An 18673-nucleotide genomic window follows, 5' to 3' on the forward strand; every position below is an offset into this window, starting at 1 on the left:
TGGGCCTTCAGTTTGACACCGGTGTTGAACGTATGGTACGTCTTAAAATTTTTTTTTTTTTTTGAATGACTGAAAAAAGATGTATAAAGTGTTTTGGGATTTTTTTTTAACTACAAAAATAAGACTAAGTTCATCTAAAAACGTTTAAATCGTAACACTCTTTGTAGGGTGTTTTTGTTTTTGTTTTTTTTGAGGCCCTAAAAATACCATGTTTTTTTTTTTTTTTTTTAAATAATTAAAGAGGCCCATATGATATGACACACACACAGAAATATGTAAGTAATCTGCTTTCAATTGCAGGGATCCAGTTAAGTTCATGGACCCTGGTACCAAGGCTCAAATCCCATTTCTGGTGAATCTCAAATTAAAAAAATGAGTTCTTGATTTCTTGAAACGGTCATGTAGCATTTTCATTTTTGAAAAAATGACCATGTACAAAAACATTTGTTTACAAAACATTATTCAGTAAGGAGTTTGTATTTTATTCTTAGTTCAAAAAAACAATCGTGAAGATAGAGGAAGGTGTCTCAAAACAAGTTGTCAAGCTGTATCGACTCTGAGAGGAACCTGGTAATACAGGTGCTTTTTTGAAATTCATTTTAAAAATGACCATACTATATACTATACTATACTATAGTATAGTAAACCAATCTGGAACAAAACCTCAATTTAAAGCAGTATTCATCTAAAAAGCAGACTTTTTTTTTCTTTCCTCTATTTATTGGTGAGCTCATCTTGATAAACGACACAAAATGGAGTCAGCCCGCATGAGTTCTCAATAAATGCTTCAATTCCTTGCAGTGAGGATGAGCGATGCCACTAAGCTGCCCAATGCCACCACCAGGGCTCCCAGTATCAACTTCCACGAGATGCTCTGAAACCAAAAAGCGCGCGGTCAAACATTTGGGATGATGCTGACTTTTGATGCTGCGCTTTTCACCTCACCCATCTCGTCTCTCCGGAGGGAAGGAGAAAAGGTGCGATGCTGTCGCCGAGCACGTCCGCGGGCTTCGCTTTCCATTCCCGCGTGGCTTTGCCGCCCGACTGCCTCTTCACCAGCTTGGAAAGCTCAGCGTGGATTGCCTGAGCGAAAAGAAATTGGACATTTCAGGACAGGTGTCACACTTTTTTTTCATACAGCCTAGACAGATAGCTAGCTAACTTTAGCTATCTTTTTCATCCCAAAAATAAACAAAACTATCAATCAATCAAACAAGAGACTGGATAGATTTCTAAATAGCTGGCTAGCTAACCCTAGCTAACGCTAGCTATAGCTAACGAGTATCACTCACTAGTTAGCTTGCTAGGTAGAATAAGATATATTTTTTGACCCAAAAAATATCTATCTATCTATCTATCTATCTATCTATCTATCTATCTATCTATCTATCTATCTATCTATCTATCTATCTATCTATCTATCTATCTATCTATCTATCTATCTATCTAATGCAGTTTTCAACACAACCAGCAGATGGCAGCAATACAATGAATTGCAAACTGAAGCGTACTGTACAGCAACACGAGTAACCCAATTTTTGACATTAATTTCCAGCAATTAATTCCACGTAATTTTATCTTGTACTATTTGAATCTCCAAAAGTAAATCAATTTCATATTAAATTGATTTAGTAAAGATATCTATCCATCTATCTATCTATCTATCTATCTATCTATCTATCTATCTATCTATCTATCTATCTATCTATCTATCTATCTATCTATCTATCTATCTATCTATCTATCTATCTAATCTATCTAATGTAGTTTTCAACACAACCAGCAGATGGCAGCAACACAAAGAATTGCATACTGAAGTGTACTGTACCTCAACACGAATAACCCAATTTTTGACATTAATTTCCGGCAATTATTCCACGTAATTATATCTAGTACTATTTGAATCTCAAAAAGTAAATTAATTTTATATTAAATTGATTTGGTAAAGATACTTCTCATAAAACGGGTGTGAAGCTCATTTTCATTTCAGTAAATCTCTTAAATTGAATGTTGGATTAAAATGACATTAAAGGTGAGGATCGTAAAGTGGGTTTTGTGGTCCAATATGTGGACAGCCCACCTGGAATGGCAGAAACGCGAACGTGCCAAAGAAGACTTTTTTATTTATTTTTTTTATCCACGCCATGACTGGAAAATATGACTCGTTCAGTGACAATATTTAGTCGGTGTCAATGTTAGTTGTACTATATTTGCAAGCTGCTTGGTGTGCCTTCCCACCTGCTTGCGCGCTGCAAAAGAAAGTCGAACAAACAAGTCTGAACAAGTCTTGCGCCGAACTCGCTTGGCACCAGGAGCGTGCAGGGGGCGGGGCCAACCGGGCAGCCACCTGAATGGGGGCATCAACAGCGCCCCGCCCCTCTTGGCGATCCAAACTTTTTCCGGGCATGCCAGTCACTGACTCGGGTTAGGATTTCAAAGGTGGTCTTTAAACTGGGTTTAGGGTGTCATGTTTGGATTTGAAACTATGTTTAAGGTTTCAAAATAGGAGTTCAAACTATAATAGGAGCTTCAAAGTAGGATTAGGGTTCCAAAGTAGGGCTTCAACCTATGAAACATTCAAAGTGGTTCGGGTTTCGCGGTAGGAGTTTGAACTTGGATTCAGGTTTTAAAGTGGGGTTTCAAACTAGATTAAGTGTTCAAAGTAGGATTGGGGTTCCAAAGTAGGGCTTCAAACTATGAAACATTCAAAGTATGATTAGGGTTTCACAGTGGGAATTTGAACTACAGTTAAGGCTTTAAAGTAGGGTTTCAAACTAGGTTGAATCTTCAAAGTAGGGTTAGAATTTCAAAGTAGGGCATCAAACTATGATTATGTTTTGAAGGTAGGGTCTCTTAGTAGGATTCAGGTTCCAAAGTAGGGTTTCAAACTATGAAACATTCAAAGTATGATTAGGATTTCACAGTGGGAATTTGAAGTAGAGTTAAGGCTTTAAAGTAGGGTTTCAAAAAAGATTCAATGTTTAAAGAAGCATTAGAATTTAAAAGTAGGGCATCAAACTATGATAATGTTTTGAAGGTAGGGTCTCTTAGTATGATTAGGGTTCCAAAGTAGGGTTTCAACCTATGAAACATTCAAAGTATGATTAGGGTTTCACCGTGGGAATTTGAACTAGAGTTAAGGCTTTAAAGTAGAGTTTCAAACTAGGTTGAATGTTCAAAGTAGGGTTAGAATTTTAAAGTGAGGCATCAAACTATGATTAGGGTTTCAAAGCAGGGGTTTTAAGTAGGAATTGGGTTCCAAAGTAGGGTTTAAAACTGTAAAACATTTAAAGAATGGTTAGGGTTAGAGTTTCACAAAAGAAATTTAAACCAGGACAAAAGTTTCAAAGTTGGGTTTCAAACTAGGTTAGGGCTTAAACGTTGGGTTAGAATTTTAAAGTAGGGCATCAAAATATGTTTGAGGTTTCAAAGTAGGGTTTATAAGTCAAATGATGGTTTTGAGGTAGGGCTTCAAACTATGAAATATTCAAAGTATACATAGGGTTTCACAGTAGGAATTTGAACCAGGATTAAGGTGTCAAGGTAGGATTTCAAACTAGTTTAGAGGGTCAAAGCAGGATTAGGGTTTCAAGTAGGATTTTAAACTAGTTTTAGGATTCAAATTAGGGATGAAGATGATCAGGGGATGTGTGTGTTAAAATAGTAAGGTTTGAAGTGAACTTGGTTTGGTTTCGTCTGACCTTGGTGGTGGGCTCCAGTTTCAAGGCCTTCTTGAGCAGTTCCATGGCCTCTTTGTATTCACTCAAATCCGACAGGATCTGAGAAAACGGAAAATTTTCATTTGAAGGGGTACCCAAACATTGGCATATTTCAATACCATACTTGGAATAGTTTTTTATTAGGTACACTGAAAAAAATGTTTTTATGGCAAATTACTGTAAAATTAAAAAATATTTTGAAAATATAAATGAAGTATTTGTTACGTCTAAGGGAAAAAAAATTAGTACTGCCAGGTTTTCAATCTTTTAAACATTAAAATATTCAATCAGATGTTTCTTCAGCCCTTGAAATAATTTTTAGATGAAAAAAATATAGAATAAAGGCACTTTACAAAGGAATCACAACAATTTAAGAAAATTTAAACATTCAAAACACAATTTAACTTCATGTTACAATTAGTTTGCTCTTAATTTGAAAAGAAAACTGTACTGTTTCCCGTCACAGCATAACAATTTGATTGAAGGGAATATTCCAATATTTCAAGTAAAAAAACAAAAAAAAAACAAAAGCTGGATGATTTTAGCAAGCTTTATGAATGTAAACTGTAACATGCACATCGTAATTCACGAGGCTTCATCCAGCTTTGGAAGAATTCCGAAACGGGTAGGGGAGGGGCTGAGCTAGTGATGGGCCGACCTTTCCGGCCCTGTAGAGGGCCTTGACGTTGTTGGGGTCGAGGGCCAGGACGTCGCGGCTGGCGTGGAGCGCCTCGTTGTACTGCTCCAGTTTGAGCTGAGCCGCGGCCAAGTTGTTCAAACATTTGACGCGGTAGTCGCGCACCTCCTGCTCCTCTTCGTGGTTGTGATCTGGACAAGACCAGGGGACAGGTTGAGGACGCCGCTGAGGACATGCTTCAAGAAAAGTATTTAAGGCTGAACGGATAAAAATACAAATTACCGATTAATCGAGTGGTTGGATATGGTTCAAGTATTTAACGCTTAAACATTGAACATCATTTTGGTTGAAAAAAAAATACAGATTACGAATAATCGGACGATGCATGAATTGGATATTGTTCAAGAAAAGTATTAAGCGTTTAAAAATTGCACATCAATTTGGATTGGATGCTCCTCCTGGATATAAATCAGTGTCACGATCGGTAAAAATATACAAATTACCGATTTCATTGCCTACCTTATTATTTGCTCGATTATGGAATGGAATGTAGTCTGCTAAGGGAAGTGAAGGCAATAAGGATTTCATTGTGTGGTATTACTTTACAAATGACGATAAAACTCTTGATTCTTGAAATACAGCTTAACGATTAGTTAGCCGATTTTTTTTTCCAAATACATTGGGTTGTACAAGGTTCAAGAAACGCATCAACTCCTTACATGTTGCTGAACAAAAATGAATATGTGTTATTCTATGATGCAAAATAATTTTAGCGCAGCAGTCAGTTTTGTGTTTGTAGCTAACTTTTTGTTAGCTGTTCAAAGCATTTTCATTGAAAAGAAGAGCTATGCGCTTAGCATCTGTTACCCTTGCCGCAGGTGGTCAGCACATCCAGGGCCATTCCGTAGGCCCGTGCGGCCATGCTGTACTCCTCCCTCTGGAAATGGAAGTTGCCCCGCTCCCGCTTCTGGTTGCCCACGCGGATGCGATCGGACACGGGCAAAGTCAGCGGATCCGGTTTGTCGTTGACGTCCAGCAGCTGCAGCTGGTAGAGTAGAGGAGCCCAGGCCGGAATGTCGGGATCTCTGGAAAGCACGTAAATATCGCGATCGATATCGGAACATGAGGGCTCGTGTCCAAACAAGAGAGGTGAAGACGGATTATTTTCAAGAAATCAATAAACGGCTCTGCCTGGATCAATGGCTAGCGCTAGCGGTTCCCAAATGGGGGTGTGAAGGAAATTGGATATGAGATGTTCACGGGGGTTCGACAAATCTGAATGAGTACCTTCTTCTTGTCAAAGAAGGCAAATGATCTCATTCACTCCCGAAGATGTCTTTTTCAGAGGTGGACACTTCATCAGCACTGACTGGCTGTTGGCCAGGAAATGCAAGATAGAAGTTTTATCATTCCCTATTTAAAGACTTTTTTTTAAAGTAAATTCAACCCCAGCAATACTTTCATTTACTTGTAGCGTATGTAACAGATGAAAATTGGACAAATGTTAATGAAACCGTCCTATAGTTGTTGGGCAGGCAGTTAAAATGAGAAGTGACATCCACTGATTTAATGACATGAAGTGTGGGTTTTCTCTGGGTGCTATAAATAACTTTCTCCCCATTCATTTTACAGAACATACATATAAGTCAGGTTTGCTCAAAAGTGATCAGTATGAACAGAAACTGTCAGGCTATCAGCATTAAAGAAACTTCTCACGAGCCAAATTTAAAGCACTTGATCACTGCTCGCTATAGGCTAATTTATGCTACAGGCTGCACGAAACACGGGCAACAGGCACAGTACAATAAAATACCATATTAATATATTTGTTTGTTTTTATCACTCTTAAGTTCTGATTGAATGTGATCTCATGACAAGGTTGTGTTTGTTGTATCGAGTCCCAACGTGATTCTCTCGCAGAAGCAGGATGTTTTGCATAAAGTCAGCCATTGTTGCGACGTGCTTCCGAGAACAACTTCAAAATAAAAGTCTTTGTCCCAAAATGCAAGCATTTATGTCTGTACATTATTTGGTACAGTCAAGTTTAATTTGAAGTTGCTGTTCTCACGGGTATTCCACTGCCAAAAATCAGCCCCTCTCAAAAAAAATAAAAAATAAAATAGACTGTGCAGGGACAAGCAATCTCGTGCCGTTCAAACCTCGGGAGATGTCGTCACACGATTTGTAAAGGATGCGGTTGGCATTTGGCGGATGTCCTTGGCGGCCGCACCAAACCACCTGAAAGGCCGACGTGCGCAAATGGCAATTTGAAAACGCCTCGAGGCAGCGTCATCTTTCTCAAGAGTCGCCGCCGAGGAAAGTCCATTTGTTTTGCGCCAGTCCGACCCCCGTGACCTCACGTGATTCAGGAAGTCAAGTCAGGTCGCGCTTGCATTCAACTAAGTCTGCTTTCGCCCGGGGGAGGCGCCGAATCTCCATCTAATAACAAATCAGGATTGCCTGTGGGCGGAGCTTGGCACATTGACGTCAATTGACCTGTCCGTGGTGACTTGTTACTTCCCTGTTACAATGATAATGGAATGTGCCAGTGCCTAAACTTAGCACTTGTATTTGCCCATCGTGATGATTTCTGAAAACAAGAGTTTGAAATTATCTGAAGGTGAAGGGTGTGATGGGAACTTCTCTTCTCTTCCGCTTCCTCATTGCCTGGTGGATTCTTCAAACAAAACATTGCAAATTACACTGAGCATTAAATGTATACAGTGGATTAAAAAAAAAAGTCTACACACCCTCTTCAAAAGCCATTAGCTGCAATAAAAAAAGACAAAAACTGATTACTTATTATTATTATTGTGTTCACATCAAAAATACATATTGAAACTAAATTGGAGTAAAAAATCACAAACAAACCAAAATATCAATCACATTTGAACAACAAAAACATTAAAAATACAATGGACAAAAATGAATAAACAAAGAAAACAAAAACAACAAAATTTAACCAAGCAAAAATCAAAAACACATGACAAAATGACCAAATGCCACAGAAAAAATCAAAGATTACAAACAAAACCATTAAGACGAAATAACAGCAAATAAAAAATCACAAACAAAAATAACAAACTGACACAAAATTTGAGTTAAAAAAAAAATCACAAACAAACAAAAAATCAATCACATTTGAACAACAAAAACATTAAAAATACAATAGGCAAAAATGAATAAACAAAGAAAACAAAAACACAAAAATGAACCAAGCAAAAATCAAAAACACAGGACAAAAAGACCAAATGCCACAGAAAAATCACAGATTACAAACAAAACCATTAAGACGAAATAACAGCAAAAAAAATCACAAACAAAAATAACAAACTAAAACTAAATTTGAGTAAAAAAAATCACAGACAAACAAAAAATCAATCACATTTGAACAACAAAAACATTAAAAATACAATGGACGAAAATGAATAAACAAAGAAAACAAAAACACAAAAATTAAGCAAGCAAAAATCAAAAACACATGACAAAAAGACCAAATGCCACAGAAAAATCAAAGATTACAAACTAAACCATTAAAACGAAATAACAGCAAAAAAATCACAAACAAAAATAACAAACTGAAACTAAATTTGAGTAAAAAAAAAATCACAAACAAACAAAAAATCAATCACATTTGAACAACAAAAACATTAAAAATACAATGGACAAAAATGAATAAACAAATAAAACAAAAACACAAAAATTAACCAAGCAAAAATAAAAACACATGACAAAAAGACCAAATGCCACAGAAAAATCAAAGATTACAAACAAAACAATTAAGACGAAATAGCAGCAAATAAAAAAAATCACAAACAAAAACCACAAACTGAAGAAAACTAAAAACAAACAAAAAAGCAAAAACAAACAAAAGACCCCACAGTACTGCAAAAATCAAAAATTACTAACAAACTTAACAAAATAAAAACACTCAATGTTTTGCAAAAAAATCACTACAACACAACTTAGGAAAAAGTTTTTTTATGTTCCAATTCATTTGCTTTAATTTGAAAATAGTAGCATTAAATTAGATTAGCTGATTCCTGCAGAAACCTCGTTAAAATCTCTCTTAGCCCGTTCATTCGAGAGCGGAGCAAGAACATGAGTCATGTGACTCGGCTTTCATCGGGAACCATTCGTCTTGCTAAATGAGCGCCGACGTCACATGCGGGCCTTCATTTAAGAATCGGACGCTGTTGACCGGTTACAAAGCGGCACAATTTGTGCGGCGCACATGCTCCTTATCGTGCATGTTTTTCTCTGCTCTTATCTTCACCTGTTACACAATTTCGTGTATTATGCAACAGAGTAAGGGACAAAAACACACCCTGCCTAATGCCTAAAAAGAGGTTTTTCTTTCTCAATTAAGATGTATTTACTCATGGTTTTGCTTTTGATTTTATGTATTAGCTGCAGGCTAATCATAAAACACATTGATAAAATAACACTAACAATGAAAAGTACTTTGTGCAGAAAAAATAACCATGGTGTACTTGGGATTTGAGATTCAAAACCTGAACCTCAAACTGTGAGGCAAAAAAAAAATAAAAAAATCAACATAATCATCATATCATCTTCTATCTAAACCTAAATAAATAAACAACATGGTATTTATTCAATGCAAGTATTTCTTCAAACATTAAGGTGTAATTACTTAATTTTGTACACTTTTAAATAATTTAGCCTTGCTTTCTGGATGGCTCAGAAAAGTTGGACAAACAGACTCAAAGATATATATATATATATATATATATATATATATATATATATATATATATATATATATATATATATATATATATATTTCTGCACTGGTAAAATATTGAGAGTCATTGGCTGTTTGTTAAAAGTTTTTTAGTTCAAGTTTTTAATTTCCTTATTTACAAAAACAAGTGTGGGGGGGGCGGGGGGGGTAGCAGCTGGAAAAGAGATCTTCCAGCCGAGGCGGAGGTTTAATGAGGCAGTTATTCAGACTGAGAGACAAAGGCAGGTTACGGTTATTTTTAGTCTACTTTTGAAAACATTTTTTTGTTAGTTTTTTTATATTTATGTGGCTTGCACACTGAAAGCAGCAAGCAGTAATTAGCAGTGCAATTAAACCTGCACAATCACAAAATGTTAAATATTTGATTGAGACTCCCAGCCTATTCATTTGTGTCCACAGTATTGGACTTTTGGTCTATATCATTTTTGACACAGTGGAGTGACAATAACAATAACATATGTTAAAATTTTACTTATATTTGTATTCAAACAAAAGCAAATGGTCCATAAAGTTCTCAAGAGTCTGCAGAATCTTTTACAAACTAAAGAGAAAAAATAACTAATTGTTTGTTCCCTGAAGTTAAAAAAAAAAAGTTTTAAATGGTTTTATTACAACATATCAGATTTAAAAAAAAAAAAAAAAGCTGATGCCAATGCAAAATGTCATCGCTAACAATTGACCGAGCCAATAAGCAGTCAAACCTTCTCAAAAATATAAAAACAAAACAAAATCTCATCAAAATAGACATTTTTGGCTCTGAAATAATTCGTATCAACCCTACAAGAAATATGAATGCCTATATTCATCAAAGTGCCAAATATCATCACTGATAATTCGCCAGGGACTTGATTTCTGATTTGATATATTGAATATATAAACACAAAACAAAAACATCAACAATTATCCTTATCAAAGACATAAAAAAATGGAATGTGACCTCCTCAAAATAGACATTTTTGCTATGAAAGAAATACCAATGCTGATATTTGTCAAAATATTAAGTATTGTCAGCAATGTCCGCTCAATAATCCCTCTGTCCCTATCAAAGACAGAAAAAGAAAAACTAATAACCTAAAGACAAAAAGAAATCATGTGGCCTCCTCAAAATAGCATGTTTTGGCTGTAAAATAAGTATATTCATCATCAAAATGCCAAATATCGTCACAAATAAACGGCTCAGCCATTATTCAGTCTATTCTTATCAAAAAGAAAAAAAAAAGTGGCCTCCTTAAAGTCAACATCTATGAAACAAGTGTAACCTTACAATAAATACTCATTTATAGCTTCAAAATAGGTATAATATGTCCACAAAATTTGAACTAACCAACACAGAGAACAAAAGTGGCACATACTTCTTTCATGTAGGCTACACATTGTAAACTTTGAGTACTTATGCATGACCCCTGAGGCACGCCATTCAAACAATGACATCACATGTGCATCCATGGGGCTTGTTAGAGCCCGTGGAATGTGTACAGGACTCTAATTGTCCCAAAGTATGTCAGAAGCAGGATGAGCGGGGGCTTTACGATGACTACCCGTCTTCTGTGTGTGTTATGGGGCAAAACACGAGTGGAAGGTCTCTCCCTGAGGGCCAAGCACAAACTTGTAGTTGCAATACCGCCACAAAAAGTGAAAATCATTCTCACACTACTGAAACAAAACACTCCAGTTAGTAATGACTCAGTTTCCAAGTCCGTTGTGTTTTTACTGCCCGATGTTAACGTGGCGGTAAATGTAAACACACCTGCCTCGAACCCCCCCACACACACACTCACACACACACACACACACTCTGGGTCGGTTGTGTAAATCAAAGCGGACGCCTTTTTTTTTTCACCGTTGTGTTTACAGTAAATGGTGTTTGCACTTTGGACAGACTGGATCCAACGACAGCGTCTCGACAGATGTCCTCGCCAAGATGTATGATAGCGGTCTGACTCACGCGCGCAGACCCCCACGTCCCACTCAGTGAAAGGGAAAAAGTGCCTCAGAGGAAATCGGTGGTTATTCTGACGTCAGACTCGCCACTCCAAAGGCCAGGGATGTCGGTTTCCATGGTTACAACCTGGATGCCATGCTAATATGCCGTCATAAACGTGGCGAGAAAGCTTGTCCATTTGTCCAAAGAAAGGGCAGGAGTTTCGGGATTTGGCCTTCTCAAATGTATTCTAGGTTTTTATTCAATCTATCTAATGCAAAATAAGAGCAAATTAATTGAAACAGGAAGCAAAGTATTAGTATATTGTGTCATGGCTTTATTTTGTGCCACTAATAACAGTTGGATCAAAAATATATGTGAGTTTTTTTGGTGAAAATAATCCAAGTTTCATCTTGTGCAAAATACCCCATTTTGGGAGGTTGTTTTGAACAAAGCAACCTGGAAAGTTGGGTCCAATTATGGATTAAAAATGGACCAACTCAAAGTTGGTTCATTTGTGATTCATAATTGGGTTATTTTTAACAAAATTGTTTTGAAAGAGTATGTTTTATTGGATGTGAAGCGTCAATGGTAACATCATATTCCAGTTGCTTCTGGTTCCAAATAATTTTCTTTTAATTTGAAAAGAAAACTACACTGCTTCTTAGAGGTTTATAAAGCAGAGCTGGGCTGATCACCATTAAGCTCCTATCAAACTTTTTAAGACATTCTTGAAACACTGAAACAGTTTTGATTGTTTTTCAGGTGGGATTTAAATAGAAACATAAACGGAAGATTGAATGTTGACTGAGGAAATGAAAATCCAACCAATAAAAAATCCCAGCTGGGCACTTTATTTTCGGTTTCCAATAAGGGACGTCTTGTTCCTCTCATTCATTGGGATGTTGACGTAGGCTTGTGTGTGTGTGTGTGTGTTCTGTCTGTTTTGACTCTGGTGTGGACCACTACATTCGTGTAAAGGAGCTTAGCTGTAATCCTGCCCTTGGTGAGACGTCACAGATGTTTTTCCTCGCACGCTGCCACACTGACCAATTTTCCGGCAAAACAGCCTCCTAGTCGAGTGAAACAAACGGCGGGAGGCCCGTTCAGCTGCTTCCTCGCCATGCGCTTTTCTCTCCTATTTGTTTGCGTTTCCTCCTTCAGCCAGGGGAAGTCCTGACTGTTGAGCTTCTCAAAGGTCTCGATATAATCTGCAGCAGATTTCCTGATCCTGTTAAAATGAATCCAATCTGGGTCTGCGGCTACCTGCAGAGCAAATGGCGGCCTGTCAGCAACAGTATTGTCGAGTTGATAAAACCTTCGTGGGAAACTCATGTTGTCAGTTTGTCTTCAAAGTATAGCTCAACCGCTAGACTGAAAGTTTGAGTTTATTGTACAAATATTTTCACAAAATACTACTTTGTGCAATTGAAGCAAAGCTAACGCGCATTAAAATATAAAGTGTAGAGTACCCATGCATGACCCCTGAGGCACACCACTGAGCTTCAATACTAATATATTAGGACTATAGGAATATATGGTGATTTTTTTTTCTCATTGCTTGTTGATAACATAGTAAGTAAACTGCTGTAATATTAGTCAATACAGTAGATTTTTTTTAATTTAATGCTAACATAGTGCTAATTACTATCTTAAAAGCTAATCGCTATCTTAATCGCTAAGTGCTAATGCTAATCGCAAATCCTCTTACTAAATGCTAATCCCATGTTGACATATTCACAGTAGATGACTTAAAGGTGGAAAACTAACAAAAAACACTCAAAATGCTTTTGTAAAATAAAATAGTGTACAACAAAATGTGCCCCACTTGTCAGGGACAAAACAGGAGGCAAAGCTAGCATGCTAAAATTGGTGAGGTGAACGCTAATTGCTAACTTAATGCTAATTACTATCTTAAATGCTAAACGCTATCTTAATTGCTAAATGCTAATATTAAATGCTAACCCCATGTAAACATATTCACAGTAGAAGACTCAAAGGTGGAAAACTAACAAAAACACTCGAAATGCTATTGTAAAATAAAATAGTGTACAACAAAATGTGCCCCACTTGTCAGGGACAAAACAGGAGGCAAAGCTAGCATGCTAAAATTGGTGAGCTGAATGCTAATTGCTGACTTAATGCTAATTACTATCTTAAATGCTAATCGCTAACTTAATTGCTAAATGCTAATACTAAAGGCTAATCCCATGTAAATATATTCACAGTAGATGACTCAAACGTGGAAAACTAACAAAAAACACTCGAAATGCTTTTGTAAAATAAAATAGTGTACAACAAAATGTGCCCCACTTGTCAGGGACAAAACAGGAAGCAAAGCTACCATGCTAAAATTGGTGAACTGAATGCTAATTGCTAACTTAATGCTATTTACTATCTTAAATTCTAATTGCTATCTTAATTGCTAAATGCTAATACTAAAGGCTAATCCCAAGTAAACATATTCACAGTAGATGACTCAAACGTGGAAAACTAACAAAAAAACACTCGAAATGCTTTTGTAAAATAAAATAGTGTACAACAAAATGTGCCCCACTTGTCAGGGACAAAAAAGGAGGCAAAGCTAGCATGCTAAAACTGGTGAGCTGAATGCTAATTGCTATCTTAATTGCTAAGTGCTAATGCTAATCGCAAATCCTCTCACTAAATGCTAATTCCATGTAAACATATTTCATATCTCTCATACAAAATTAAAAATAGCAGATCCCATTGATATATTCTACAGCAGCTCTACATGTGACATTTACGTAGGGTCTTTGCTTGACGCTAAACAGGAAGTGCTCAATGCAGCTGGTCTGCTTTTCACAATAATATTACGCTTATAGAATAAAGCAACTATTTTACCACAGAAACACACAAAAAAACACACTATATAGAATACATCAAGAGCCAGAAGATGTCAATTTAATTGAAACAAAATAATAGTACAAGACACACGGGTCATTGGCATGGTCAGCAAATTTATAGGGGTGGCCATCGTCACCTCATGGTGGCGCTACCGTTCAGGGAGCAATCACTTATCACTCAATCGCGCTGCTGTTTGCAATGCTTTGTAGCGGCAAATTATTTCATGTATGACAGGGAAATGAATGTCGGAAAAAAGATATCGATCAAATTAATTTCCCTCTGAAGTCACGGCCGACTTTCCAATCGCGCGCCGGATAAATTCCACGGGGAAAATGTCACCGTGGAACGATTAGCATCGTCTTGCAAATTGACTCGACAACAAAGCTAACGTAGAGCGGCTCATGCCGCCGCGTGATGTCGCGATGACGTCACCTTGACGTCCGTGCGTGCGCGTGCTCTGAAGCTGGGCCGTAAACGCATCGCTCATTGACGACGGCTTGGACAAAATGTCCACATAAAAGGGAGGGTAAGGAGTAAATGTGGCGTAAATGCTATTTTGTTCTGATGTATGTGGGTGAGAGGCTGTCGCAGACGTAATAAATTAATTCACCTCTCACACACGCTACTGAAATGCTTTTACACACACTCACAGTATTGCAGTGGCTCTCAACCATTTTTTTAATGATGTACCAACTATGAAATATTTTTCAGAAATGGATGGTACAGCACTTTAATTTATCTCCTTTTTTTAAAAAAATCACCTAAAAATACTTTCTGTGGGGTGGCTAGGGCGACACACCTGTAGAGTCAAGGTTTTATTAAAAAATAAAAATAAAAATACATGTTATTATTTACATAAATATGCAGTTCCTTCATTTACTGCCAGCCCAGGTAAAAATGGATATTTGGCGCATATCACTGGCAGTGAATGAGTTAAATATTTTTCCATGAAATGGCAGATTAACAGTTATTTACAGATGTGGTTCTAGAATGAAGTTTCTAGTACCCCTCGGGGTATTTGAAGGAATCAGGGGGTACTAGAATGATTCGACCAAATTTATCCTGTGCCACCGCTCGTTACCTGTCAAGTTAATGATTTATTTCTATACGATGATCCAAAAAGAGGACACATAAAGTTAAATATTTATATATACATATGTGTGTGTGTGTGTCCTGTGCCGGTAAAGCAGACGGTTCTATACTGTGTGTGTTTGTGTGTGTTTTGACTTGAGCAAGTGTGCACACTGTCTGCATAGGAAATGTGTAAGGTGAGCAGGTGCTGCCCAGAGGACAGGAAAACGCGTCACCGGAGATCTTGAAGTGTGACTCATCGTGTTGGGACGTCACTATTTCGTCATCAGTCGTCAGGGGTGTCTCACACAAACACACACACGCACATTCATGCACACATGTATAAATGTACAAATAATAGACTTTTAATTTAAAGGTAAATTGCCTTTGATATTATTAGAAAATGCCTCAACTACTCAAAGTAATTCTATTTTTTTAAATTGTGAACGTTTGAAAGTGTGAATTGGTTAGGAAATTTGGACATTTAGGATACATTTTTCCTAATTTGGGAATTTATTGTGAAATTGTGGACAGACTTGTGAAATTTGGGAATTTGAAAAGGAGTAGATGACATGGCTTCAACTTCTTTGTCCAGTGGCTCATTCGATGAGAAAACCACACTGTGATTTTGTCATACAGTTATGGAAATTAACTAGAATGTTAAGCAATTAAAATCCTTTTATATTAACTCGGGTGTGCACCTTAGCCTTCTGGAAATTTGACTAAAAATCTAGACGAAATTTCATAGGTACCCACAATGATAATTATAATTCTTTGCAGTGCATAAAAAACACATGCCTGAGAGTATTGTTATTGTCTAGCTGTGTTGCAACACCATTTGTACTCAGATAGCCATTGGTCATGCCATTGTCATGGCATCTCTACTGGAAATATTTTATTCAGCAACTTCACAAGATAGCTCATGTAACACCATCTGTTTTATTTCTGGCTCGTCTGCTAGAAAATGTCATTGATATCTAAGCACCCTATAATTCAGACAATGTTATAATATTGGACTCAATTGACCATTTACCACGAAAATAAATGAACGTTTTGCAAAGGGGTCACTGGCAATTTAGCAATTAGTTCTTTCATGTTCCAATTAATTTGCTTTTAATTTGAGAAGAAAAAATATATATTTCCTGTTTCCTGTAGAATCCCTGTTAAAGACTCACCTGCCCCCTAAAGTGTCTTTATGTACACCCAAGGATACAAATACCATTTGAAAACCACTTAATTCAAGGGTGAGATTGGTAATTATGAGCATGTCGAAAAGTTTGTAAGTCAGGCCACTTGTATCTCAAAGTATCACTGTAATTTGTGCATTTGTTGGTGAAGGACAGTATTTTGTTATTATTATTTTAAGATCAGCATTTTTTGTGTAGCATCTGCAGAAATCCCTTCACATTTGACATCCATTTTGACCCGAGGCTCCACTTTGTTGTTTTGGGCTCATAGCGCAGCACAACACCGGTGCTTCTAATGACCAGTCGTCTCCTGTCTGCCAGCCAACAACAAAAAGTCTTCAATTTTGTTGTTGATTGACAGGCAGGTCGTCTGATCTTCGTTGTCCCAAGTTGTCGAGCACACTCCTGATCCTGCTAGACCGGGCTCTTGATACAACAAGAATAAAAATGGTTAAAAAAAAAAAAACATGATTAAAATATAAATGGAAGTTTTGTCTCTGTGAAAAAAATTGAGAGTTGGTGAAGACCGTGATGAGAGTTCATTGAAGACATGTGAGAGCATGATGGGCGGTCAGGGACAGAATCTAAAATTAACTCTAAAATGCACAACGGAAATGTGAAACTTACACACGCTACTGAGAAACCCTCATCACGCACCTAAAACAAGCATACAAACTCAACTGGTTTTTGTTTTCGTGCCCATAGACCATTGGTTGTCAAATGTGGCTCATTTTTTACTAAATGAATGCTTTTTTTTGCTTGATTCCAGCTTTCTTTTCAAATTATGAACAAATTGATTGGAACATGATGAAATTTAGAGTTAAATTGGGCTATAATTACTGCTTAGCAAAATGTCCTCACATGCACAAACAAGAATCTTAAATGGACAAGTCACACATTCGCACACACTACTGAGAAACCCTCATCACGCACCTAAAACAAGCATAAAAACTCAACTGGTTTTTGTTTTCGTGCCCATAGACCATTGGTTGTCAAATGTGGCTCATTTTTTACTAAATGAATGTTTTTTTTGCTTGATTCCAGCTTTCTTTTCAAATTATGAACAAATTAATTGGAACATGATGAAAATTAGAGTTAAATTGGGCTATAATTACCGCTTAGCAAAATGTCCTCACATGCACAAACAAGAATCTTAATTGGACAAGTCACACATTCGCACACACAACTGAGAAATACTCATCACACGACTCAAACACTTACAACCGCTTTTATTTTAGTTACCATATGTCAGTGGTTCACATATGAGGCTAAATTTTCTCAAATGTAATTCTTTTTAATGCTTTAATTGACAGGAACAGTACTGCTATCTTTTCAAATTAAGAACAAAAGTATTGGAACATGAAACAATTTAGGGCTAAATTGTGCTATAGGTGTCCCTTATCAAAACGTTGTTGGGCTTTAATTGTTTTAAGGTTTTTGCAAAGGAGTCACTATAACACAATTTCGCACAAGTCCTTCCTGTTGTAATTATTTTGCTCTTAATTTGAAAAGAAAAACGTACTGTTTTAAATACAGAAACCCTGCTAAAATTTAAGGAACCGCTGACGTTGAGGACAAAAGTTGTTAATCCCACCCCACCCCAAGCATGTGTAATGTACAACATCCACTATCCGCTCCATCTGCTTCTATTTTTCTAGAATCAAAAATGCGGAAGCTTCGCCTTCACAGGTTGCTTGGCAACTCTGCACCTCTCATCACAAGTCAGAGGTTAGGCTGTATCGGTCACTCATACTTTGTCATGTCCACTCAGAAATTGTCGCAGCACATCTTCCTTTGGGTTAGTTAGAGCATGGACATTTTGTTCTAGCCAAAGTTATGTGGGTTTTGTGTGGGTTTTGTGTGGGTTTTGTGTGGGTATTGTGGCTTCCTCCATGATACTGCAAATGTACATGCTAGCTTTAATAACTCTTGTGCAGTATTTTAACCATTTTTTTGGTCATTTTCTTTCACGTCATTCTTGCAATATTTTAGTATTTTAGTATTATATATATATATATATATATATATATATATATATATATATATATATATATATATATATATGTATATATATATATATATGTGTGTGTAAAGTACAGTATTTTATTTCACTTGGAAGTTCTAAGTGGATCGTGCCATTTCAAACTTTGATAAAATGTCACCACCTGGGTGAAATTTCAGCTCCCTAGCATCTTATTTGAATGCTTATCCTTTGATGTAAAATATCTTAGATGTAAAGATCATAGGATTAGGAAAAAATATCACACAAGGGTTAAAGAGTCCAAATGGGCCACACCTGTGACTGTGAATGAAAATGTGTGTTTGAAAAGCAATCATTTTGCCTGCAAGCGTAGACAGACGTTATGCAGTCATACAATCTTCATTTACTCTGCAAATTTAACATAATTAAGTCATGAATAAAAAATAACTGGATACTAAACAAGCAAGCTAGCATCTCTAGTGACTTTATAGTAACTAACATTTTTACGGTGAAAGTCTGTAAAA

General features: G+C 36.7%; 1 protein-coding gene across 1 annotated transcript in view; it reads right to left on the reverse strand.

Annotated features, from left to right (window-relative positions):
• Positions 1-491: 491 nt before the first annotated feature.
• Positions 492-18673, reverse strand: part of fkbp16 (FKBP prolyl isomerase 16) — a 32210-nt gene continuing 14028 nt past the window's right edge. Inside the window, exons 4-8 of the mRNA XM_088416420.1 lie at positions 5224-5441; positions 4378-4547; positions 3702-3779; positions 946-1083; positions 492-874 (exon numbers count right to left, since the gene is read on the reverse strand). Of these exons, the coding sequence (XP_088272546.1) occupies positions 788-874; positions 946-1083; positions 3702-3779; positions 4378-4547; positions 5224-5441 (691 nt within the window). The 3' untranslated portion in view covers positions 492-787. The remainder of the gene's footprint in view (positions 875-945; positions 1084-3701; positions 3780-4377; positions 4548-5223; positions 5442-18673) is intronic.

The sequence above is a fragment of the Hippichthys cyanospilos genome, chromosome 6 (assembly GCF_059441005.1).
Source record: "Hippichthys cyanospilos isolate Australia breed blue-spotted pipefish chromosome 6, RoL_Hcya_1.0, whole genome shotgun sequence".
Classification (NCBI taxonomy): domain Eukaryota; kingdom Metazoa; phylum Chordata; class Actinopteri; order Syngnathiformes; family Syngnathidae; genus Hippichthys; species Hippichthys cyanospilos.